The sequence below is a fragment of the Trichomonas vaginalis genome, chromosome II (assembly GCF_026262505.1).
Source record: "Trichomonas vaginalis G3 chromosome II, whole genome shotgun sequence".
NCBI lineage: Eukaryota > Parabasalia > Trichomonadida > Trichomonadidae > Trichomonas > Trichomonas vaginalis.
Window position 1 is genome coordinate 8,315,155 of NC_067204.1, and position 24,391 is coordinate 8,339,545.

A 24,391-nucleotide genomic window follows, 5' to 3' on the forward strand; every position below is an offset into this window, starting at 1 on the left:
AGGAATAAAGTCATACTTATTATTTGGTTTGGTTTTAAATATATGAAAAAATCAATATGATAATCAAGATATAAAAAAAAAGAGTTTTACATGGAATTCAAAAAACACACAAAAACGATTATTTAAGGGTGCACTTACTACTTTTTGACAAGCTCACATAATATCATCATATCTTTATTTTAATTACAAAAAAGTATAATAACCATATGAGGTATTAGATTGTGAATTATAATAACCCTTTTCTGATCAAAAATATTAAATTTTAATCATAGAAAATTAGGATATGAAGCATTGATGTCAAAATAGAAATTTGGTTGTTTCTTTATTATTATGTATTGCAATATGAAGAGCAGTTTTTCCATCATTATCTTTTTCATTGATATTTATACCATGTGAAATAAGAAGTTTGACTGTTTCTTTAATATTATAATATACTGCAATTTGAAGAGCGTTTTGTCCCTCCATTATCTTTTTTATTAATCTTTATATCATGTGATTTAAGAAGTTCGGCTGTTTCTTTATGATTAAAAAATGTTGCAGTATCAAGAGCGGTTTGTCCATATTCATCTTTTTCATTGATATTTGCACCATGTGATATTAGAATTTCGGCTGTTTCTTTACTATTGTTAGATGCTGCAGTATGAAGAGCGGTTTTTCCATCATTATTTTTTTCGTTGATATTCGCACCATGTGATATAAGAAGTTCGGCGATTTCTTTCCTATTATCATATACTGCAACATGAAGAGCAGTTCTTCCATTATCATTTTTTGCATTGATGTTTATACCATGTGATATAAGAAGTTCGGCTGTTTCTTTATAATTATAATATACTGCATTATGAAGAGCAGTTCCTCCGTCATCATCTTTTTCATTGATATTTATACCATGTGATATTAGAATTTCGGCTGTTTCTTTACTATTATTATATGCTGCAACATGAAGAGCAGTTTCTCCATAATCATTTTTTTCATTGATATTTGCACCATGTGATATAAGAAGCTCGACTGTTTCTTTATGATTTTCGAATGCTGCAATATGAAGAGCGGTTCCTGCATCATCATTTTTTTCATTGATATTCGCACCATTTGATATAAGAAGTTCGGCTGTTTCTTTACTATTATTATTTGCTGCAATGTGGAGAGAAGTTTCTCCATCTTTATTTTTTTCGTTGATATTTGCGCCATGTGATATAAGAAGTTCGACTGTTTCTATACAATTATAACGTGCTGCAATATGAAGAGCGGTTTTCCCATCAATATCTTTTTCATTGATATTTGCACCAGTTGATAGGAAATATTCACAAAGAGATGGAATATTAAACATCACTGAATAAACAAAGCATTTGTCAACATCATTAGTTTGGTCGAAATAAACTAAAAATGCATCAAGATTACAATGCACTGCACAACAATCTAAATTGATAAATTTATTGTATTCATTCATCAAGAACGTAACAAAATCAATGTTGTGTGAAATAATTGCATAATCCATGCATTCTCTATTTGGTTTCTGATATTTCAAACATTCACTCATGATCTCCGGATTTCCTCCTAAAAAAGATAATTGAAGACATGTTTGAGTTATTGGTGATTGAAATTTCGTTCTTAATAACTTGAAACAATCAACTGCTCCATGGTAACAACATAATTCAAGTAATGAATATACAATGTGATGAAAATTTGGATATAAACTACTTTTAAGTTTTTGATCTTTATCAAATCCATCCATTTCAGTGAATGTAATGAATCTTTCTAAATCATTATACATAATTGCTCTGTAAATCGTATTTTCTTTATGAATATCCAGATTTTCTGAGTTAATTTTTTCAAAATCATCAGATTTGTCTAATTTAATTCCATATTCTTTATAAAACAGGAAGTTTGAAATATGTTCAACATTCCTGATATCTGTGACATGATAATCATCAGATATGTGTTTGACAAGAAATAAATATGACTTCGTATAGCGATTATTATACGGAACGATACATAAAATGTCTTTAATAATCTTTTTCGGTGGGTATGTCTTTGAATCAATCAATTCTGTTTTGATCTGTTGGTAAATGTCTTTTATTTCTTCTTCTTTTTCCGTTTTTAGCTGATACAACGCAATATATGAATCAATGTAGTGTTTATAGATACTCCTCAGTTCGCTGTATTTATTTGGATCAATATCATTTTCGGACATTAATAATTTTTAAAAGGACCCATTTGCATTTTAACATATGGATATCTTTTAAGCTCATTAGAAGAAACGAATCAATGATTACAAAGATTTCGGAAATAATTTCGGATCTAATTTATGAATTTTAATTAAGTTTATAGATATGAAATGACACATAGTATAAAGCAATAAGATTTTCATCCAGACGTTTATATTCAAACAAAACTATTTAAATTTTACAAGATAATTCAAGAAAATCATTATATTTGAGGTATAAATGATTTTCTAATGTTGATCTTTATCAGCTTTGCGAAAAATTAAAAATTAAATGTCAATTATCTTATGATGTCACATAATTGTGCATTATGATTGTTTTAAGCATATATAAACTTAATTAAATTATAATTTTCATTATTAGTTTATGATGGATATCCCCAACATATATAAAGACAATCATGTCCATGAACACTTTATAATTATAATGGACATTAACATTTTGAAAAGACTAAGTCAAGTCCATAGATAAAACTTAGTCCATGGATAGCTTACCTTGTCCTATTATATTTTGGAATAAAATAACACATAGAAAATCAATGACTCAGATATTTAGTTTATTTTTTAGCTTAAGGATACCCTTACATTGCGTAGTTAGAAAGAGAATATGATATTGTCATGATTGCTAAAGTTTTAGGCTCCAGAAATGAATATACATCAAACTGAAACAATTGATAAATTGAATGAACTTTTGAGAGGTTCTCAAATAAAAAAAATTATCTAATTTTTTACAATATTACTATTATTTTATCCACATATGTATATATAGTAATTTGAGAAAACTTTTAGGAAAAAATAAGTTTAATAAAAATCTGAATTTTACTTGTTGTGGGATTGTTATTAATTGACACTCCAGACGTATTACTAATAGTTATGCGTATGCAATTAAAGTATTTCTGATGGACAAAATGTGAGATTTATATCAGATAATTCATTTCTACTATTAAGTTATTCATTTATGAGTTTGCACTTATTCGCACTAAATAAATAACTATTAAAAATTGTTTTAATTAATTGACACCATATAATAGAGTGAATTTTGTTTGATCAAACAACAATAGATGATAGATATAAAGCCAAGAAACTTGCTATTAATATGCTCTACTTGCTATTTCAATGTAAGTATGATATTTTCTAAATGTTTCGTTCAGATAACTTAGATATATTAGTCAAAATTTGAAATTTTAATAGCACATATATTAAAAATAATTATTATTCATAAAAGATTAATGAAATAGTAAAAAAATCAATCAAATTATAAAAATACAACATTTAGAAGAATTCTTATTATCCTTCAAAAAGTCAGTATTTCTGCTGTAATTTTCTACAACATTGTAGTTATTGCACTTTGTCTATGGATTTGTATATATGTTATATATAAATTATATATCTAAACTGCCCATAAGTGCAATTTTTATATAAATTGTTTATTTCTTTAACAATTTCATATGAAATATGCTTTTTAAGCGTATCAACGCTGTGTTCTTAATGTGCATGGATATATCAAGAAAAATGTCGAAAAAAATGTGAATTCACAAATTCACTGAATTTTCACCGTTTTTTGAATTTTGCTACAGCACTAATATTAAATAATACTAAAATCTTCTGTCTTTGTAAAAGAATAAATTCTGACAAAAAGTGCTCGTTTAAATTTAATGATCATCTGTATGACTAAGTGGTAAAAAGTGTTTATGACCAAAAAAGGGTTACATGCTTAGTCTATTTTTCTGACAGGATACTCTAGATTTACATGATCTCTATTTCATATCTCCGTTTTTAGATTCTTCGACAGATTTTATGATAGAAAACCAAGATTAACAAATTTCCGGCATGTTAATGAAGAAATCTGCAGCTACCCTCAATATTATTTCAATAATCAGTATCGTTTCTCTTACAATTTTTTTTTCTCAATAATTTAACAAGAAATAACAATACACACTTGGTTTTACGTATAAAAGCTAAGTGTCGAACTTAATCAACTTTACTTACTTAGCAAATGAATATTTTTGTGGTTGCGAGTTCTGAATGCTGAAGTTTTAGATTTCTCTATAAATGATATCATTGCACTTACAATGTTGTTCCAGCCTATCGCATAAATCATAGAAAATCCAAAAAAAAAAAAATAATATAAAGAAAATTCATGTCATGAAGTTCAAAAAATACCGTGTAACATTAAAATTTGTTATGCATAATACATTTTAGCTATTATTGATTTTTTTTAATTTTCGAGAAATTGAATGGTGAGTCCGATAGAGAAATTTTTAAAAATCCTAGTGCCTCATAGAAGTAATTTCCCTCGTCTCCCATACTTCCAAATGTATGCATATGACATAAACTTTTATGCATTACACAAGTGGCCAATAATATCTATAGAGTAAAAAATTAGAAATTTAATTTTTTTATATGATAGTTATATTTCAGATTTGCGAGCGTAACTTTTTTCTCCATGGCATACTTGTTTTAAGAGCAAATGATCAAAATCGTCCTTCAATTATTGAAGGAGCTGATATCTTTTGAAAATTGAATTGAAAGGGTATTCAATTTTCAAATTTCCTCTCAATTTTGGAAACATATCAACTCTATGAATTAACAATTATGTGCCTTCACAGTTTATCAGTCATATAAGGTGCTTATAAAGAAAAAAGTTACGCTCGCAAAATATGTTTTTATATAGATTTCACATAAAATAATTATGTAATTTCTAAAAAGAATATTTTTGTTCTTGAATATTAAAGTGTATTGTAGTTTAAAAAGTTTTAAATATGTTGCTAAAATTTCAGGTTTATAGCTCATGTCTAGCATGACTTCTTCGTATGCGCAAAAAATCTGACACGTAAGGGTATCCTTAAACAAATAAAAAACAAATATAATTAGTTACCAACATCATAAGACAATTCATTAAATTCTTCTGTAATAAATTTATGTGACTCATCTACTAACTTTGTGAATACATTTTCAATTGTACTTGATGTACAAGTGTAGTATTGAAGAACTTTCTGTTCATTCTTCAAAATGTTTAATTTTGCAAACAATTCTGAAAGAGTGATTTCATTCGAAGGAACAGTGTAAATAATAGAACTCTGGTGTTTGATGAGTAGTTTTGCATTCTTTATATTCATTTCAATGAATTTCTCAGCAATTTCCATTGTTTCTGGCTGCTTATTGGTTAAAATCAAGTCAAACTTCCATTCTTGACCGAATTTATTACTCAAATAAGATGGACTTCCAATTGTATGAATACATCCATCAATCATCACAGCAATCTCATCGCAAAGACCATCAACTTCATCAATAATATGTGTACACAATATGAATGTCTTGGCACCTTTGTACATGTTAATTAGATTATGAACTTTTCTTCTGCTAATTGGATCAAGAACAGATGTTGGTTCATCCAAAACAATGATTTTAGATTCAATCATGTAATAACAACGTAAGGAATCACAAAAATAACATCAGCAATGTAAGTTCCGATCCAATAAGCAAATAAATTCATTCGATACAAAAGTAAATAAGGTCTACGTGGAGAAAAGATATCACACTTTGAAAAGTATATCGATGGGAAACACATAATCGTTATTCCTAATAGTAAGGGGATAACTTTGGCTTCCGAAACAAATTCACTAACATCTTCTTTTGAATAAGAACTAACTGTCATAGAAGTATTGCCTGTATATTGAATTATGGCTCTTTGTATTAATGTCATTGTATCAGAAACTGAATTATACAATTTCATAACAATTGGAAATTGATGGTGAACAATGTTTATTTCTCCACTTGAAAAGTTTGAACTTGCATTAATATTGTAAGCAAATAATAGTAACTTTGATCTATCGAAATTTTCTTCTTTCCACAATTTTTCCTCGTAGCGATTAACTTCAGACATATTTGAAAAATATACTACTTTTGGATTAACCCCTGTATCATCTTTGATGATTTCTTTCAATATTTCGAGAATTTCGGGAAAACAAACCGAATTAGCGCATGAATCGTCTTTGATTAAGCCAATACCGATTTCTGTTGGTTTATTGAGAATTAATTTTGTTGTTGAAGCGGGATGAGAAGAGGAAGCAATAACACTAAAAATATCAAGAATTAAAGATAGGAAGATTGAAAAGAGAGTTATAGAAATGATATATACCATATTTCCTCGATATATCAGTAATCTTCGATAGAAGATCGAATAAGCTACCTCAAAAAACTTCCACATCTTTTCCTTTTTATAAAAAATTTGAACAGAATTTCAAATTAATGCAAAAAATAGAAAGACAACATAAAACATTTTTAAGTATGCAGATTTAATTTCGATATTTCTGAATCAAATCAAATTGAGAGTAATAAACAAGAATCTTTGAGTGATTAATATATGTAATTGTTATGTGACGAAACAACCAATTATCTATAAATTTTCATTATTTCTTGATAATGCTTTATTTCATATTTGGCCTTTTCGTCTTATCAAATGTTGTTTTGGAAGGAAATTGGCCAGATACGTATTCTTCTGACGAAGCAATTGAGTTTATCAATCAAGTTCTTCCAGAATTCAAAGAAACAGCATTGAAAAAGATCCAAAGTGTCGAAAAGCAATCAATTGATACAATAATAAATGTATTAAACGATACAATTCCTGAATATGAACTTGGAATGCTAAATTATTTACTAAGAACAAAATATTTTAATCCAAGTGCTGTTTGTAATCAACGAAAGCTCAATCGAAAAGTGAAATTACCCTTTTATGGTGTCTATCATAATAATTCAAAGACTCTTCCTGACTCAACTAACTTTCATTTCAAATATATGTCAGCATTAAATAAATTCGATTCGCCGATTGATAAACTAAACTTTTTAACAGAAGTTTCAGCCAATTTTTCCATATACGCTCCTATAATCAATGATATTCCAGAAGATGTTTTACTTCGTGAAGAAATGAAGAAGAAAAAGTTCAATACAGGTACATCTTATATACTTCTCAATGGTAGACAGATCAGTATCAACGAGTTAGACATCAGTTCCGCCATGGTACAAGAATATAAAATGAAAAGAATCAGTCAAAACTTAGGATTAACAGATGAACAGTTTTCTCGACATTCAACGATGAGTTATTACAATAAATATGTTCGTACATATGCCAGAGCTCCTCCAAGTGATGCTTCATCTACATTATATGATCCTGCATCGAAACATTATAATAAACCAAAAAGAGAAAATTTTGATTTCTCATCAAATTCGAATTTCATGAATACTCCAAAGAAAATGGTTGAAATCAACATGATCATATTCCTTGATGATCCAGAGAGTCTCGGAATGCTTCGTTTGGCCTTCGACCTTGAAAAGAAATCAGAAAATTATTTGTTGAAAATTCATCCAACGGTTAGAAACTTAAATGACACAAAACAACTCCAAATCGTAACTGCTTTCTATCATGTTGCTTTCACAGTGTCATCAAGAAACTGTGTTGACTTTATCTTCGACATAATGAACGGAATGAAACCAGAAAAAGCTTATAAAAAGACAACACCAAATGACAAATATAAAGATGTGTTGAAACTCAAAGATGATGATGCCGCTGTACATGCTGTTCATAAGATATATAATTATACACAAGAGATGAACATTACTCAATCAACTGCACTTATAAATAATGTTTTCATCTCTCAAAAACCTTTCATGATGACGTTTTTGGATGAATTGGAAGGACAAATCAATGAATTAAAGAAATTCGCAAAAGCAGGTATTTTCAAAATGAATGACAACGTGGATGAGTTCTTAAGTAACAATAGTATCTATATTAAAGGAATGTATCCACCTCTGAATTTGAATGACGAACGTTTTGTTTTTGAATTTGATGATTCAAATCACATTGAAATTTCTGAAGCAATTGAAAAAATTCTGAAGTCGGAAAAGATAATAAATGAAAACAATGAAACATTACCTGTTGCCGTAACGTATGGTTATGATACTAATGTTAATGCAACAGCTGTTATTCATCAAGAAGAAATTCCTGAAGTTGTTAAAAAAGTTTTTAGACTTGACTCTAAAAAAGCAACAATTATTCCACCATTTGTTTTCGATAGACAATTAACAGATGATGAAATAGATTACGCATGCAAGGTAGTACAGAAAACATATATGATTTATTTCAATACTTCTTCATTGGTTGAAAGAACATTTGCTTTGTTTTGGAGAGGAGATAATCACGTGAAGAAAGCTTGGAGATTTAATGTTAAACCTGAAAACGCGATTATTGATATAAACAAAGAACATCCTCTCCAATTCATTGTAGAACAAAGTCCTTTGTCTGATTCTGCACCACAAACATTTATTCCTCTTTCTAAAATCGTAAAATACGGTGCTGGAGGAGTTAAATATTCTTGTGTTTGGCCGACAACAAATGGAAACTTTGTTGGTGAATCATTATGGTTTATGTACACTGTTCCTAGTGATGATTGCATTGTACAAGCAAATAACTTTAATATGATTGTTTATCCATCGGAATCTATTGGTGTTTCGAGAGTTGGAGAAACTTCTTTTCTTGTTACAAATTTGTTTGCGGAAGGATTGGCTTTGAAAGGCCAAGGAAACGTTGTTGACGTCAAAGATAAGCAGTATTATGTTTTGTCTAATGGTTTCTGTATTATTCCCGCTGCTCCGGGTGTTTATTCATCATTTAAGATGGACAGATTCGAATTCCATCGAATTTATCCAACAAGAACTGTTTTAAACAAAACAAAGATGAATATTGATGAAACAGCTTTTTTGATTACAACAAAAACTCCGCATCCAAGTCATAATTATGGCTTGAATTCAATGAGATCGGCATTGAGTTTAAGGATACCAGTATTCACGCAAAAACCAGAAGATTATCCATTTATTCCTTTACCTAATTTCGTTCCAAGATTTTTGGATAGGAAGGAAGATCCTTCTCTTTGGCCTTTCCAAAAGTTTATCTTTTCCAATCTCATTTTCCCAACATCTGTCAAGCATGTTATCATATCCGATAATGACGTGCAATGGCTGGATGACTTGTATTACGTCTGCAACAGCGACATGAAAGACAATGCAATGATTATTTCTTCTGTAACATCAAGGAAATTAAGTAAGGAAAGACAGAAGGAAATAAACAGAAGAAATGGAAGACCATTGATTTCAGGAGCTGCTTTTATTATAGATATCAATAAATTCCACGAAATGAATGGTGGAAACTACATGTTTGATGTTGTAAGAATGCATCAAAAGGCAGGAGGATTGCATGGAAAGAGAGGAAATAACATTATGACTTTGATGCAATTTTACGTCCAATCTTTGATTGTTGAAGCTGAAATTGGTGTCCAAAGAGGTTTGTCTAATGGATTGGAATATCACAATGCTATATCAAGAGTATGGCAAGTATATGATTCAGATCCAGCTCCAAGAGATTATCTATGAAATTAATTTTATTTGTTTAAAATATTTTTCCACAGTTTGAATAAATGTATAGTAATTAACTTTCATAATTAAAAGAATGAAAAGATAAGCACATGGAATTCTTCTTGTTTATTGTTGCCCTCCCTCAAATTTTTCTTGGGCCCTAGATTTTATTTCCGTTCCCTTCAGCATCAATTTCTTTTTTTATTTATTCAAATTGATTCCAAAAAAGTTCTTCGATGTTTACTCAATGACATGCGGATTGCCAAACTTGGATTTATTTGTCAATTATGAAAAGACAAATGTCATCTATTCTTGTTAAATGATGATAAAACATAAAAGAGTACAACCTCTGGTCAAAATGGGACATCAAGGGAGATGCCACTGTTCAGGAGTTCATCGACCAGGCAAAGAAGAAATACAACGTCGTTGTTGATATGATCTACATGAACCCACCTGAGAAGCAGAGATTGAACACACAAGTTAAAGCAACCAATCAACAAGGGAAAGATATCTGTTAATGTTACACATGTTTGCGTCGACGATAGTGATCATGATGCAGAAACACTAGCTTTCCATATAGTTCTTATGCATTAAATAAAATCAACCATTTATAATCATTTTTAAATATTTTGGGTTTTACATGAGGTGCAAAAAAACTCGCAAAATATTTTTTTTCCACTATTTGATGACATATCTAACAAGATCGAGATTTCCATCGGCACAGCTTGAACTCCATTAGCATTAGCTTCTTTAAGTAATTCAATGCGTTAAATTTTTTACGATGAGTTAAATTTTATATATCGGCGTGTAGATTGCTTCCTCTGGCTTTCGACATCAACCATGAATATTATCACTATTATAGTATTTTTCATATTGTTATTATAATTGGATGCTTTTCCTCCCTATTTTCAAGGAAAATGAATATTTGAAATTAAATATCATTTAGATTGTTCCAAATGGATGATTGGATTATAGAATTTATTACAGTTAATCATTTTGGATGAAAAGATAATCCAAACTGCTAGATAAGTAGCAAAGATATTCAAATTTTGTATTGTTTTTACAATTTTTTAGTATATTTCGCATATATAATTTATCATATAGAAACATATATCTTATCCCTTCCATCAATTTGTTGTTTTTATAAACTTTGCGTCAGAAATGCCAAAATTTTAAAATCATGTCAAGTTCAGAGCAACTAAAAAATGAAAACGAATATTATTTAAGAGATGCAGATACAATTGAAGTATTTAAATACCCTAATCAAGCTTCAAAATTGATTTGGAGTATCGATTCCAATAATATTTTACAAATTTCTGCTCAAATTATAGAATTTATTAAAAATAACAAAATATCTATCAAAATGGCACTTTATTTGATTAGTAATTTTTCACATATTCGTGTTAAAGATATTAAATTATTTGCAGAATTATATTTAAATATATCAAAGGAATTTTCATGCATTATCAAACCAGAAACTTATAAATTAGCAATGCTATTATGTTACAATGGCTTGAAATTTGAAAATTTCGAAAAATATGCAGTTATAGAAGGAAACATAAACATTTTTATGGAAAAGATAGAAAAAGAGAACACATTTGCAAAAACGAATAATATGGAATTATGTTGTCATGAGTTAGAAATTGGAGAGTACCTTAAATCATATTTTGGACGTTCTCCTAATTCAATAGCAGAATGTATGTATTTCGGTAACTATGATGTTGCTTCGTTTTTGATTTCTAATGGAGCAGATATCAATGATATTTACATTATTTTTCTTTTCAGATTTATCATTGTTTAATGATATTCTCTTTCTTTTCAAATTTATGATTATTTAAAGAAATTCTCTCAATATTAATGAATGTCCTCTTAATATTGCAATCAAAACAAATTCATTCGAAATTGTCCAATTCTTAGTTGAGCATGGTGCAAATGTTAACATGAAACTTATTCTCTTTATTTTCATATTTATCATTGTTTTATAGGATTCTCGCTCATATTTTTCACTGTTTTGTTACATTTTCCTTCTTTTCAAATTTATCATTGTTTTAAAGGATTCATCTTCTTTTTACATTATTCATTGTTTCATGAAATCCGCCATATTTTCATATTTTTCAATGTTTTATAAAGTATTCTTTCTTTTAATATTTAGCATTGTTGCATTGGATTCTCTCAATATTAATGTATGCCCTCTTAGTATAGCAATCAAAGCGAACTCAATCAAAATTGTCAAATTCTTAGTTGAACATGGTGCTGATGTTAACTTGAAATTTATACCTTTTCTTATCACATCATAACATAATTTTATGTAATTCCCTTTCTTATCATATTTTTCTTTGTTTTAAGAGATTTTCTAACTTTTCAAATGTATCTTTATTTTATAAGATACTTTTTCTTTTCATATTTTTCTTTGTTGTACGTGATTCTTTTTCTTTTCATATTTATCATTGTTTTATAATATACTTATTCTTTTAATACTTCTCATTGTTTTATTCGATTCTCTTTCTTTCCATATTTATCATAGTTTTATATGATTCTTTTTCTTATCATATTTTTCTTTGTTTTATGTGATTATCTTTCTTTTCTTATTAATCATTGTTTAATGGAATTATGTTTCTTATCATGCTTATCATTGTTTTATATGATTCTCTTTTTTATCATATTTATCATTGTTTTATATGATTCTCTTTTTTATCATATTTATCATTGTTTTATATGATTCTCTTTTTTATCATATTTGTCATTGTTTTTTATTACTTTCTTTCTTTTCATATTTATCATTATCTTTTCGTATTTTCATTCATTTGATATTTATAATTATTTTGTAACAACCTCTTTCTTTTCATGTTTATCATTTTATTATGAAATTCTCTAGATATTAATGGATGCCCTCTAAGTATGGCAATCAAAGCGAATTCAATCAAAATTATCAAATTTTTAGTTAAACATGGTGCAGATGTTAACATGAAACTTATTCTCTTTCACATCATATTATTCATTATTTAATATGATTCTCTACACATTAATGGACTCCATCTTGAAGTAGAAACCAAAAGTAAATCAAGCGAAATCGCCAAATTCCTAATTAAGAATCGTATAAAGGTTGACATGAATTTTGTTTTCTTTCATTTTCTATTTATCAATATTTAATATGATTCTCTATCATCCCACGTTTTTCAATGTTATATGAAATTCTCTCGATGTTAATAGGTGTCCTCTTTGCTTTGCAATCAAAGCAAATTCAATAGAAATTGTCAAATTCCTAGTAGAGAATGGTGCTAAAATAATCAAATATTGAAAGAAGATATAGCAGTTTCCACATGATTTAAGAATAAACATTCCATAATAATTTACCATATTACCCATGCACAAACCACTTTCTGACATTCTCTCATGAATACTTTCTATCTTGTTAAGAGGATATTGTTCTTTTTAGATTTAATATTTTATATGAGCATGCAATTCCAAGACATGAAATTAAAACAGAGCTACAAAAAGTCCAAGTATTAGTACAGTTATTTTATCGATGATTAACTATTATCAATAGATTGCCCTGAATATTATGCAACCAACAAATGAATAAAGCAATAAAATGCATGTTGGATTATTAAATCATATGAAATATTTTGAAAACTTATGATGTAAATTGACGTCAATATCACAAAATCGTACGAAAAACATTATATGAGCCTAGAAAAGGATCTCATATTGAGAAAAAACTGCTCCAACTCTAAAATGCTGTTAGAGTCACATTACAAATTGTAAACTTCAAATTGTCAAAATCATATTCCTCAAACTTAATGTTGAAAAAGTACTTAACACTCTTATACTATAATCCACTCATGCATATTTCAATTGATACAATGTTATTATTAATTAATGTGGAAAATAGTAAAACTTTTAATCATATGATTGATACAATCTGGAATCATTTATTAGAAAATAGTAAAAAAATTAATCATAAAAACAATTTATTCGTAATAAAAAAAATCGTTAAAAAAACTTATTCTTTGTGAACTCTCTGAGGAATCTTCAAGCGGATTATGTGTCCTCTCTCGTTGAAAGCTGACATGTTCACGTACTTTAAGTTTCCACTTGCAGCGAGTGCTCCAATATTCGTCCACTGTCCGAAAACGTTGCTTGGCTGGTAATTTGATAGAGAAGCCTTTCCAATCGAACTCTTCCTTATAGATGAGTGCGATTTCTGGCTCTTTGTCCTTGTCAATCCTTCAGTTATGATTTTAATGAATCTTTTCAGAGATTCGTGGTCAGTTACTGAAGTTCTCGCCAACTCTCTAAGTCCTGCTGATTCGAAGTTGAATCCCGTTGTTCCTGAGAGTTTTCCTGAGAGAGAAAAGGCCGGATACTCTGGATCAATGTATGCATCTATAACTTTGCTAGCTAATGACTCTTCCGGAGGAAGAATTACTGGAATATCTGCAAATGCAAAGTATTTAACGACATCAAGGAGTGGAAATGCATCATAGTAATCAGTATTAAGTTCAGATGGGAAGAATGATACACATTCCATTAAATATGATGTTATTTCTGAATTATCTCTCAATGTTAACGCCAAAGCAATGTTATATAGGAAACTGACCTTGTAACCATCAAGATCTAATGGTCCAACACCTGATCCATCCTCTCCATATGAGGAATGAAGCTGAATATCTTGGATTGGAATTTTTCCAAAGATTGAATCGGCAGCTTCAACGTATTTTTTGTCTTTGGTAATCTCGTAAAGTGCTAGTAACTCAGGAAGTCCAGCTACTATGTTAGAAATCGAAGTTCCATTAAGCCAAGCTTTTTTCTTGCAGTTTCCGTTCTGTAAGTCAAACATATAGCATTGCTGGTATTCGGATTCTTGGTATTTGAGCATTTGATCGGCCATTTTTATCGCTAAATTCTTAAATAATTTATTATTTGTAATTAAATAAGATTCGATTAGGGATCCAACACCTCTAGTCCAATACTCGTGCACATTAACCCATTTCAAAGTGGAAACATCGTAACTAGTCTTCAAAAATTGTAAAACTTGATTATATTCTTCTTTTAAGCCAAGTAGGTATAAAGTTGAAATGGATTCAAGAAGTGAGGCTTTGATACCATATGAATTAATACATTTACGCCTGTTAGTATAAATTTCGTCAAAATTTTTACAAATACTGAAATAATTATTAAACATCGTCTTGATCATCGTTTTTAGGACATTAACGGAGGGATTTGATTTATCAAGTTTTGTATTCATCGATGATGAAGATGGAATTAGATTCGATAACCTTTCAAAAACATCAGGATTCTGTGAATAAAGTATAATTGTCATGGTAACTAAACTTGTGCAGATACCTAATGCTATATATTTCAGAATCTTCCTGAAAATTTTTCGCGAGTAAAATGGTTTCTTTTTCATTTATCAAAAATGAGCCAATTTCTCAACATTTCGGCTTGGTACCTATATTAAATTGAGCCTCTAATCCTTTGGCATCTTATCATTATGGTAATATCATATTATATTTGAATTACAGTTTCTTAAATTACTCATCATAACTAAGCTAAACTAATGCTTATATAGCACTAATTTCTTACAAAAACCTCTAGAAAAGCATTCATTCAACGAAATTGATATGATTTCATAAAAAATCCAGCACAATTCATAGATAATGAATTCTAGCATAGTTATTGGCTTAATTCGAAGAGAAAGACTCTATTACCATATGCTCTATAAAAATTTCCAATCATAAATTAGAATTTGATAAGGAGAATATCATTGGTTATGCAAATAAGGCTCGCACACAACCAGTGTGATAAATAATTTTATTGCAAAACAGATAATGCCTCTGTTTTGAATGTGATTATGTATTATGAAGGAAATTTGAGTTGAAAATTACTTTGAATAAGTTAGTGAAATACAAATACAACAAAACAATCTCTTAATTTTGAAAAATGAAATAAACGGTCAATTTGAGAATGCTTGATAGAGATACTCTTCGTGCATTATCTGGAAATTCTCAAGATCCAGGAAGATATCACTTTGATTTATCTAAGATTAATAAGCAAGAAAATCGTCCTTTCTTCAATACTCTTCAAAAATTCGCAATTAAAAATATTGTATCCCTCGGTTTTTCAGCAGAAGAACTTAAAAAAGCAGAATCAAAGGCAGTAGCTGGTAATGCACTTCCTCCAGAAGTTTCAAACTCTATTGCCGTTGCTCACAAAAAAACTTACATTAAAAATATTGTCACACTTATTCAATATTTATTAAAAGAAGGCAGAATCACAAACATTCACGAAATAGTATTAAATGCCTTACCATTAACTCAAGATCAAATTACAGAGCTCGCAATTTCTTATTCAACTTCAAATCTCGAAAGCATTGTATTTCAGAATATTCCTCTTGGTGATGGTGGCCTTAATACTATCTTAGCTTACTTAGATCCAAATAGGATCAAAGCAGTAACTTTCCATCGTTGTAATCTTTCTCCTGCTGCTACATCTAAGATCTTGACGTTTATCTCTAAGCGAACATCAGATCAAGGCATTAAGGAGTTTAACGTTTCCAAAGTGGAATTTTCTCAAGAAGATCGAAATAGAATTGCCGAGGCTCTTAAGAATCAAGGGCAAGCAGACGCTCCTACAAACGATTCACAAAGAAAGGCATCACCGAGTAAATCATCTCCAAGGAAATCTTCACCGAAAAAGAAACAACCTACTTTATCTCCAGAAGGGCAGGAATTACAGAAATTACGCGAAGAAAATGCAGCATTACGTGAACAACTGAAGAACTTACGTGATACTGTTGATGCTGTTCAATATAATGAGAACGTTTTTGTTGTAGGAAAAGGTGCTGAGGAATTTATCAAGTTCTTGAATACAGTAGAGTCTAAAATAGCGAAGTTGGAAGAAAAGAAATCTTTTAATGATATTTAAAATCATGTTTATTTTATTATTATTTAATAATTTATTTTTTTGAAACAATTTTAGTGATAAGCCATTAGGAATTTAGCTAACAATGCAATTTTTATTTATACCAAACACGCGAGTTAGGTCCATATGCGTGCGAAATAATAAGATTTGCTATTTCTTTACTTTTTGCTGCAGCTGCATATGAAAGAGGGCAATATCCATTTTTATCTTCTGCTTTCACATCAGCACCATGTAAAATAAGAAAACTTGCTATTTCTTGACTATTTAAGGCAGCCGCAATATGAAGAACTGAAATGTTGTCTTTATCTTTTGCATTTACATCCGCATTATTTAAAATAAGAATTTCAGATGCTTCTCTACCTTTCGCTGCAGCTGCATAATGAAGAGGGCTTCTTTCAATATTATCTTTTGCATCAACATTCGAGCCATGTAAAATAAGAACTTCGACAACATCTCTAGAATTTTTGCCAGCCGCATGATGAAGAGCAGTGCGCCCATTTTTATCTGTTTCATTAATATTAGATCCATGTAAAATAAGAATTTCGGTTACTTCCTTAGAATTATATTCAGCTGTTATATGAAGAGCAGTAAGTCCATTATTATCTTTTTCATAAATATTGGCGCCATGTAAAATAAGAAGCCCTATAATTTCTTTATTATTAGAAGAAGCCGCATAATGAAGAGGAGTTTCTCCAAAATTGTTTTTAGAATTAATATTGGCACCATGAAAAATAAGATCCTCTATCACTTCTTTGCAATCAGCCAAAGCAGCATAATGAAGAGGTGTTTTCCCATATTTATCTTTTGCATTAATGTCGAAACGACTGATATTATCTTGATCTTTTTTAGTACCAAAATCCATATAACAACCGTGTAAAATAAGAAGATGCACTGCCTCTTTGCAATTATTTCCTGCTGCATAATGAAGAGCGGTGAATTCTTTTTATCTGTTTCATTAATATTAGCTCCATATAAAATAAGGAGTTCAACTAAATCTTTGCAATTGTTTCCAGCTGCTTTATGAAGAGCTGTAATTCCATCATTATCTTTTTCATTAATATTGGCACCATGTAAAATAAGAAGCTCGACTAATTCTTTGCAATTAGATCTCGCAGCATAATGTAGAGGGCTTTTTCCTTCTGAATTTTTTGCATTAACGTCATTACCTAACATAATAGCAAATTCTGCCATCTCTTTATTTAGATTTTCAGTTGCCAAATGAAGAGCAGTGGTCCCATCTTTAGCTGTTATGTTGATATCAGCACCGTGTGAAATGCGAAGCACTGCTAAGGGCATATTGTTAAATACAAAAGCTGAATGAATTGGGGCAATTCCGAATTCATTTTTTTCATTGATATCGATCCCATATGAAATAAGTATTTTTACCACTTCAATATCATCGTTTGCTAACGCTGATTGGAAAATTGAGAAGCCATTAAAATCTTTTGCATTAATATCAGCACCTTTGGAGATAAGAATTTGTAATAGTTTAGGAAAAATTTTAGTGCTACAGTTCTGAGCTACATAATGAAGAATAGTTTGCCCATTATTATTTTTTGCATTAACATCTGCTCCAAGTAGAATAACGTGTTCAACCATTTCTGGAACACCAGTGCCTATTGCATAGCGAAGAATATTGTTGCCATTTTCATTTTTTATATTAATATCTGAAATATATAGCAACAAATAATCAACCAAATCAGGCATGAAAAACAGAGGAGAATAAAGAAAACATTTCTTCAAATCATTTGTGAAACCTAGATTAACAAAAAATGCATAAATATTCATCCACTGTACGCAAATGAATGGATCAACCTCAATTTCATATTCATTGCTCAAATATGAAACAAAGTCGATGTTGTAAGATATAATTGCATATTTCATGCATTCTTCTTCTGGACATTGAACTTTCAAACATTCAAACATAATTTCTTGGTTTCCGCTCAAAAACGAAAAATGGAGACATTTTTCAGTAATTTCTGAATTGAACTTTGTTCTTAGTATCTTAAAACAATTAACTGCTCCATAATAACAGCATAATTCAAGAAATGAATACCCAGTTTTTGATTCCGGAAATAAATCATTGAAGAGCTTTTTATCTTTGTTGAATCCATCACTTTCTATGAATGTAATAAATGAATCTTTCTCATCATTCATGATCGCCATGTAAATTGAATGGTCTTCAAAAATGTTCATAGATAGATTTTCATTTTCATATTTTTTAAATCTTTCTCGATATTTTTCATCTAAAAGAATTCCATATTCTTTATAAAAGAAGTAATGTAGAATAGGATCGAAAATAATATTCTTTGGAGTTATTTTAAAGTCTTCATAAATCATTTTGAAAATGAACCAATATGAACTTAAATAAAGATTATTATATTTGTATGCATTATCAATGCATATATATAACATTTCTGGCCGAAAAGTTGTATTTTCAAGAAATTTTGTTTTAATCATTTGATAAATTTGTTTCAATTCATTGATATCTTTTGTTTTGATACGCATGAATGGTGTCATTGATTCCTGATAAAAGCTATATTTTGCCATAAGATCTTGGACAATTTCATCCACAACTTCCTTTGCAGCCATGGAAAATTTGAAATTATATAATCCAGCTGAGTTTCAACATTTAAGTTTCCCAGCAAAAAAAATGTTGGCAATTTTAAAGAGTGCCAATGGAGTTATTGTAGAGTATATACCTTTAGTTTCTTTAAAATTATATTATAAAATAGAAGTTTACTGTATTTTATTTCTGATGCATAAAATAGAGAATTTATGCCCATTTGAATTTATTAAAATCGAAGTGCTCAAGTGAATCAATGATGTATGTTGGAACAGCTTGTTGATCTGCAAGAGATTTTTCGATATCGAGGTGCTCATCTGGAACAAAAACAGAAGGCATTCCAGCAAGGTTAGCAGCCTTAATTCCAAGTGGAGAATCTTCAAAAACAAGAGCCTCTTCTGGCTTAATTCCTGGGAATTTAGCAAGAGCAGCAAGGAAAAGATCTGGAGCTGGTTTTCCATGCTCGACTTCATCACCACAGACTGTTACGTCCATCATTGCAACAAAATCCTTATGGCCAGATGATTTCAATGTAAAACCTGGTCTGTTTGATGCTGTAGCAATTGATAACTTAATGCCACGCTTCTTTAATTCATCGACAAGAGCCTGTGCGCCCGGCATTAAAGGAATTGTTGGCCAATATTGGTCAACAATCTTTGTACGGCGTTCACAAAGGGATTCTGGTGATTCCGTAAGATGGTAATGCTCGCACGTTAATCTGCAGGCTTCAATTGGTGTTTTTCCCATGAGATTAACTTTGAAATCCCACTCAATATCATATCCGGTGCAAATTTTGTGTGCAACGGAGTAAACCCACTCTGTATTCATGAGTGTGCCATCGTTATCGAAGATGATAAGCTTGATAGGAGTTTCGTGAAGCATAGTGACACTTTTTCATTTCATATACAATAAACAATCAATTGTTTTTACGGAATTATAATCTAGATAGTAAGTACATAAATTTTACCAATTTTATATTCAATGTTGTCAGGAAAACTCTTGAATTTTAGTGTCCTATTTGTCGGATTGAGGAAATTTCGATAGATTCTACTTCAAAACAAGATGCATGCTATATTCTTGAAATAAAACAAATAAAACTTAAATATAAAATTAGATTACAAAAAGTTTGCTATTGGTACATCAATCTCAGCAGGAATGAAGCCTATGAAGATATACTGAACGATTCCATTTATAATAAAGCGTACCGTACTATACTAATAAAAAAATTTGATCATCAAATTGTGAATTATACACATTGTGCAATGCAATTCTAAAAAATAAGAGATGGTATGCATAATCAATACAAAATACAAACAAATATTTAGATATATATCAAATAAATATTATTATACTAATAGCTTAATCTGAATGAGATCAAGATCATCTCTGAATTTAGCTTTTGATTTTGTTGGCTCTGTGTTATAAGTTAAAGCAACATCAGATGACAAGAATAATGATGTTAATGCTAATAAACGTTGAACAACAAAGACATTTGATTCAATCAAGCCTGCTGAAAATGTTTGCTGAACAATTTGGTGGAGAGCAAATATTTTATCTCTGATAGCAAGGAAATCAGCTGTATGAGGATCAAATGTTGAGTAATTGAAATCGAATTGTGCAAATAATTCTTTCAAAGGTCTTCTCAGCCGTTCTATTGTTAAAACAGTTCGTGCTTGTTTCACAAATTGTTCCATCATTACAGGAATATATTTTGATGGTTTTGGCGGCAATTGGGAATCAATGAATCTTCTTGCATCATATGTCATTCTGTTGAGAATCTCAATAGCAATAAAGCTATTGTTTCCTTCTGGAGAGCATATTTCATGAACAAGAAGTGTTAAAGAATTTAATAATTGTTCATATTCCATGTTTTCTGGAATAATTTCATTATGCATGAGAGTTTGAGCCAAATCGGAAACAACATTTCTCAATGTTTCTCTTCCACTGTTGATTGCTTCTTTTTGCTGCTTGATAATAAATTCTCTTGCATGAGCATTATCACAAACATCATCAATCATTGACTGTATTGAAGATGAAATATCAACTAAGTCAAGATCTTCTGGCGCTGTATCATTTTCTGGTTTCTTTTCTTCTGCTAAACGTTTGTAAACAGAATTAAAAGTGAATCTTGCAAGCTTCAACTCTGTTTCAAGTCTATCAACAACAGGTTGGAGAGGATTAGGCATTTCATCAATGGCTTTCATCATCATTACTAAAGATTGATCTTGTGGCATTCCATCTGTTTGGAAATCTGTTTTCTGATTCATCCATTTCTCAACAACTTTGAGTAAATTATTTGCTTTGTTTAAGTTATACTCCAAAGTTCTATATTTTGCCAGAATAACTTTGAATTTACGAACAAATATGTTATCCTGATTTTCATTTGGACTATCAGGAACAATCTCACGCATCATATCAAGTAATTCTTTCATTTCATTTCTCAGTTGCAACTTAGTTTTTTGAATGGCATCTCTTATTTTATCATCAAAACTCCTCTTCATATTTTCAATTGTTTCATAAAGTTTTCTAATCAACGCTTCTGGGTCATCTATGTTATCAGGATTTCCTCCAAATTTTCTAATGCTTTCTGCTATATCTTGAAGAAGTTTCTTGTATTTATCCTGCAGATCATTGTTATTTGCACATAAATTCGCGTGTTCTTCTGTTAAAGTGTTAAAATTATTTTTCAATTTGTTATATTCTTCAATGAAATAATCAATTGCCTGAGGGAAAGACAGATTCTTTGGAAGATCAATTGTTGTTTTAATTTTTCTTTTGCTTTCTCTTATTATCGATTCATATTCATTTGTTTTGTTAGTTCGCTTTTCTAATACAAAAATATCCATTTTCTTCTTTTCTTGAACCTCTTCATCCTTAGGAATTAAATTTTCAATTCCTTCAACTTCTCTCATGATTTTAGACATCTGTTGAGAGACTTGATTCGAGAAATTCGAGCAAGTTATTTCATTGTTTTTGTGTCTAAGTTGGAATATGATTTGTCTTTGATGTGTTAGTTGTTCAAACTGTTGTTTTTTATCCTTTTCTAGTTGAGAAATTTCATCTTTCAAATTTGCGATTTTTTCCTGTAAACCATCGATTTCTTCTTTGTGTAAATTCATTGTTTCTGCTCTGTCTTGAATCATCTCTTGGATTTTTTCACTCTGAGCATGTATTTTCTTTATATAAGAGTCTGTTTCACGCTGCTGTGTTTCGATTAAATTTAATTTTTCTACGAAACAATCACCGAATTTTTGGAGACGAACTGTAATATCTTCATTTGGCTCAATATCTAATCCTAATTGCTGTGATATGTTATCAATGAAAAGATCTAATTTTGCTGCTTTAGAAATGTCTGTTTTGAGTAAATCATCTCTTGTAAATTCAATGATTTTATCAAAAATATGACTTGGTTGTGATTTCATCATATTTTCTTCCAAAATTTTGGCTTCTTGAGCCTCTCTAATGACAATTTCTGGGAGTTTCACAGCTTGAAGAATGTCTGAGAGAATGTCATGAAAAGAATCTGATGTTTCAAGAATCCCTTTCATATCTGCTTCAAAAGAAAATCCACAATGTATTGAACACAAAATTTCTCCGCAATATGTGTTGAAATCAGTTCTGAATGCTTGTAATTCAGTTTGCATATATCCACTAAAAGTGAACATTTGAAATGCTACGTCATTGTAGATTTTAATAAAATTTCTCAGATCATTAATTTGTGTTTCTTCTAAATCAGGTGCGTTTCGCATAATTTCTCTATCAATTAACATACTTTGAATTGCATTCTTATTATGTGACATTAATTCTATTATATTCTGACCAGATTTCAATAATTCCCCTGTTCTACTGCAAGTCTTTCTTGGGCGTGTAGTAATTGAGTTAACATCACGCTCAATTTTGCTAAATTGCTTATTTACGTAGTCTGTAAGAGATTTTAATCCATCATTTTTAATTAAATTAATCAAAGCACGAAATTCCTTCCACCTTTGAAGAACATGAAGAGAAATCTGCTTTAATGTAGTTAGACTTATTCTACAATAGTCATCTTGAGAGGTGCAAGCATCAAATTTATGATAAATATTCATAATTTCATCGAAAAGAGGTTGAAAAACCTGCTGTAAATTCTTTGCTTTTTGAAGAAAGTTTGTATCTACTAAGATATAAGAATGATTTTTTTGTATCAATGTCTCTATTTTATCAGCAAGAGTTCTAAGTAACGATTTCAACGATTGAATCTTAGATTCAACATCTCGCGTAGATTCTGATGATTTTTTCTGCTTTTTAGAAATTGAAGATTTTGATTCTTTTCTTCTTGCAGATTTAATTGTTGTAGTACTTGCCTGTTGATGTATAGCATTCTGTGTTGCAGGAATAAAAGGTTTAATTGAACTTTGTGCCCGGTTATTTGTTTTGGGCAAATTTTTCATTTAGTTTACAAAAATTTGTACGTTTAGAACCCTCAATTTGCTCATAAATCTGTGTAAAAAGAAAAATTATGCATTTCTCTGCGTGCAATAAGCAGTATACATTTACTATAATGCAAGTGCTGTAATATGATTCGAAAATAGCTCATTAACAATGGCAACTTTCATTTGAATAGTTTACGATAATTTTAAATTCAAAAACAGTAATACGATAACCTGAATATTACTATAATTTTAAAGAATTATGTGTAATAAACAGAAATTCATCAAAAGTGACAGCTCTCAATTTTTTGACATTTGTAAATTCTAAATTGAATGAGAAAAATGAAATAATACTAAGCATAATACAATATTCTAGATTTAATTATAATTAGGAAAAAGTTAGTTTTGAGAGTACTTTTCATAGGCATATAGAATGAAATCTTCTGAAAAATAATATCACATAAACTCATATTATTTTCTAATATATAACTATTTTATATAAAAATCAAATTCAATGATCTTAAAAGCGAAGGATAAACCTCAAAATTTACGAATATAATGAGTGGGAATATAATGCTTATCTATCATAAAACCATATGAAATATCAATTTTTGCTTTACGCCTAATTTTTGACGACAATTAGCAAAAAATGTTAAATGTTAACACTCAGTCCATTTGAATATGAAAAATAAAATTGACTTTGATTAAATGTTTTTATTTATCATGCAATTCTTCTTGCGACCAAAGATTTGAATAAAATTTCAAAAAATAAGATAGCTTAAAAAATAATATACGGTAGTGTTTACTAATAGATGAATAGTATATAAATTCTATTAAAATGGATTTGATCCAAAAAAATATATAAAATTT

At 29.6% G+C, this 24,391-nt stretch overlaps 9 protein-coding genes across 9 annotated transcripts, besides 3 other annotated features; 3 read left to right on the forward strand and 6 right to left on the reverse strand.

Annotated features, from left to right (window-relative positions):
* Nucleotides 1-122: 122 nt before the first annotated feature.
* Nucleotides 123-150: a mobile genetic element.
* A 274-nt stretch (nt 151-424) lies between these two features.
* On the reverse strand, nt 425-2,188 carry TVAGG3_0507270 (protein ubiquitination; the record flags this gene model as incomplete). The annotated part of the gene is made up of 1 exon (XM_001324909.1): nt 425-2,188. One exon carries the CDS (start codon nt 2,186-2,188, stop codon nt 425-427), a length of 1,764 nt encoding a protein of 587 aa, XP_001324944.1.
* Nucleotides 2,189-4,986: 2,798 nt separating this feature from the next.
* Nucleotides 4,987-6,429, reverse strand: TVAGG3_0507280 (ATPase activity, coupled to transmembrane movement of substances; the record flags this gene model as incomplete). Its single annotated transcript, XM_001324908.2, has 1 exon — nt 5,089-5,640. One exon carries the CDS (start codon nt 5,638-5,640, stop codon nt 5,089-5,091), a length of 552 nt encoding a protein of 183 aa, XP_001324943.1.
* A 214-nt stretch (nt 6,430-6,643) lies between these two features.
* Nucleotides 6,644-10,226, forward strand: TVAGG3_0507290 (UDP-glucose:glycoprotein glucosyltransferase family; the record flags this gene model as incomplete). Its single annotated transcript, XM_001324907.2, has 1 exon — nt 6,644-9,643. One exon carries the CDS (start codon nt 6,644-6,646, stop codon nt 9,641-9,643), a length of 3,000 nt encoding a protein of 999 aa, XP_001324942.1.
* Nucleotides 10,227-10,805: 579 nt separating this feature from the next.
* Nucleotides 10,806-11,426, forward strand: TVAGG3_0507300 (uncharacterized protein; the record flags this gene model as incomplete). The annotated part of the gene is made up of 1 exon (XM_001324906.1): nt 10,806-11,426. The coding sequence occupies one exon, from the start codon at nt 10,806-10,808 to the stop codon at nt 11,424-11,426; it is 621 nt and encodes a 206-aa protein (XP_001324941.1).
* Nucleotides 11,427-12,997: 1,571 nt separating this feature from the next.
* Nucleotides 12,998-13,019: a mobile genetic element.
* A 578-nt stretch (nt 13,020-13,597) lies between these two features.
* On the reverse strand, nt 13,598-15,035 carry TVAGG3_0507320 (mannosyl-oligosaccharide 1,2-alpha-mannosidase protein; the record flags this gene model as incomplete). Its single annotated transcript, XM_001324905.1, has 1 exon — nt 13,629-15,035. The coding sequence occupies one exon, from the start codon at nt 15,033-15,035 to the stop codon at nt 13,629-13,631; it is 1,407 nt and encodes a 468-aa protein (XP_001324940.1).
* Nucleotides 15,036-15,592: 557 nt separating this feature from the next.
* TVAGG3_0507330 (ribonuclease inhibitor domain-containing protein) lies at nt 15,593-16,552 on the forward strand (the record flags this gene model as incomplete). The annotated part of the gene is made up of 1 exon (XM_001324904.1): nt 15,593-16,552. One exon carries the CDS (start codon nt 15,593-15,595, stop codon nt 16,550-16,552), a length of 960 nt encoding a protein of 319 aa, XP_001324939.1.
* Nucleotides 16,553-16,643: 91 nt separating this feature from the next.
* Nucleotides 16,644-17,411, reverse strand: TVAGG3_0507340 (myotrophin family; the record flags this gene model as incomplete). Its single annotated transcript, XM_001324903.1, has 1 exon — nt 16,644-17,411. The coding sequence occupies one exon, from the start codon at nt 17,409-17,411 to the stop codon at nt 16,644-16,646; it is 768 nt and encodes a 255-aa protein (XP_001324938.1).
* A 1,559-nt stretch (nt 17,412-18,970) lies between these two features.
* TVAGG3_0507350 (pseudouridine 5'-phosphatase protein) lies at nt 18,971-20,000 on the reverse strand (the record flags this gene model as incomplete). Its single annotated transcript, XM_001324902.2, has 1 exon — nt 19,326-19,997. One exon carries the CDS (start codon nt 19,995-19,997, stop codon nt 19,326-19,328), a length of 672 nt encoding a protein of 223 aa, XP_001324937.1.
* Nucleotides 20,001-20,143: 143 nt separating this feature from the next.
* On the reverse strand, nt 20,144-23,659 carry TVAGG3_0507360 (uncharacterized protein; the record flags this gene model as incomplete). Its single annotated transcript, XM_001324901.1, has 1 exon — nt 20,462-23,542. The coding sequence occupies one exon, from the start codon at nt 23,540-23,542 to the stop codon at nt 20,462-20,464; it is 3,081 nt and encodes a 1,026-aa protein (XP_001324936.1).
* Nucleotides 23,660-23,788: 129 nt separating this feature from the next.
* Nucleotides 23,789-23,825: a mobile genetic element.
* The last annotated feature ends 566 nt before the right edge of the window (nt 23,826-24,391 follow it).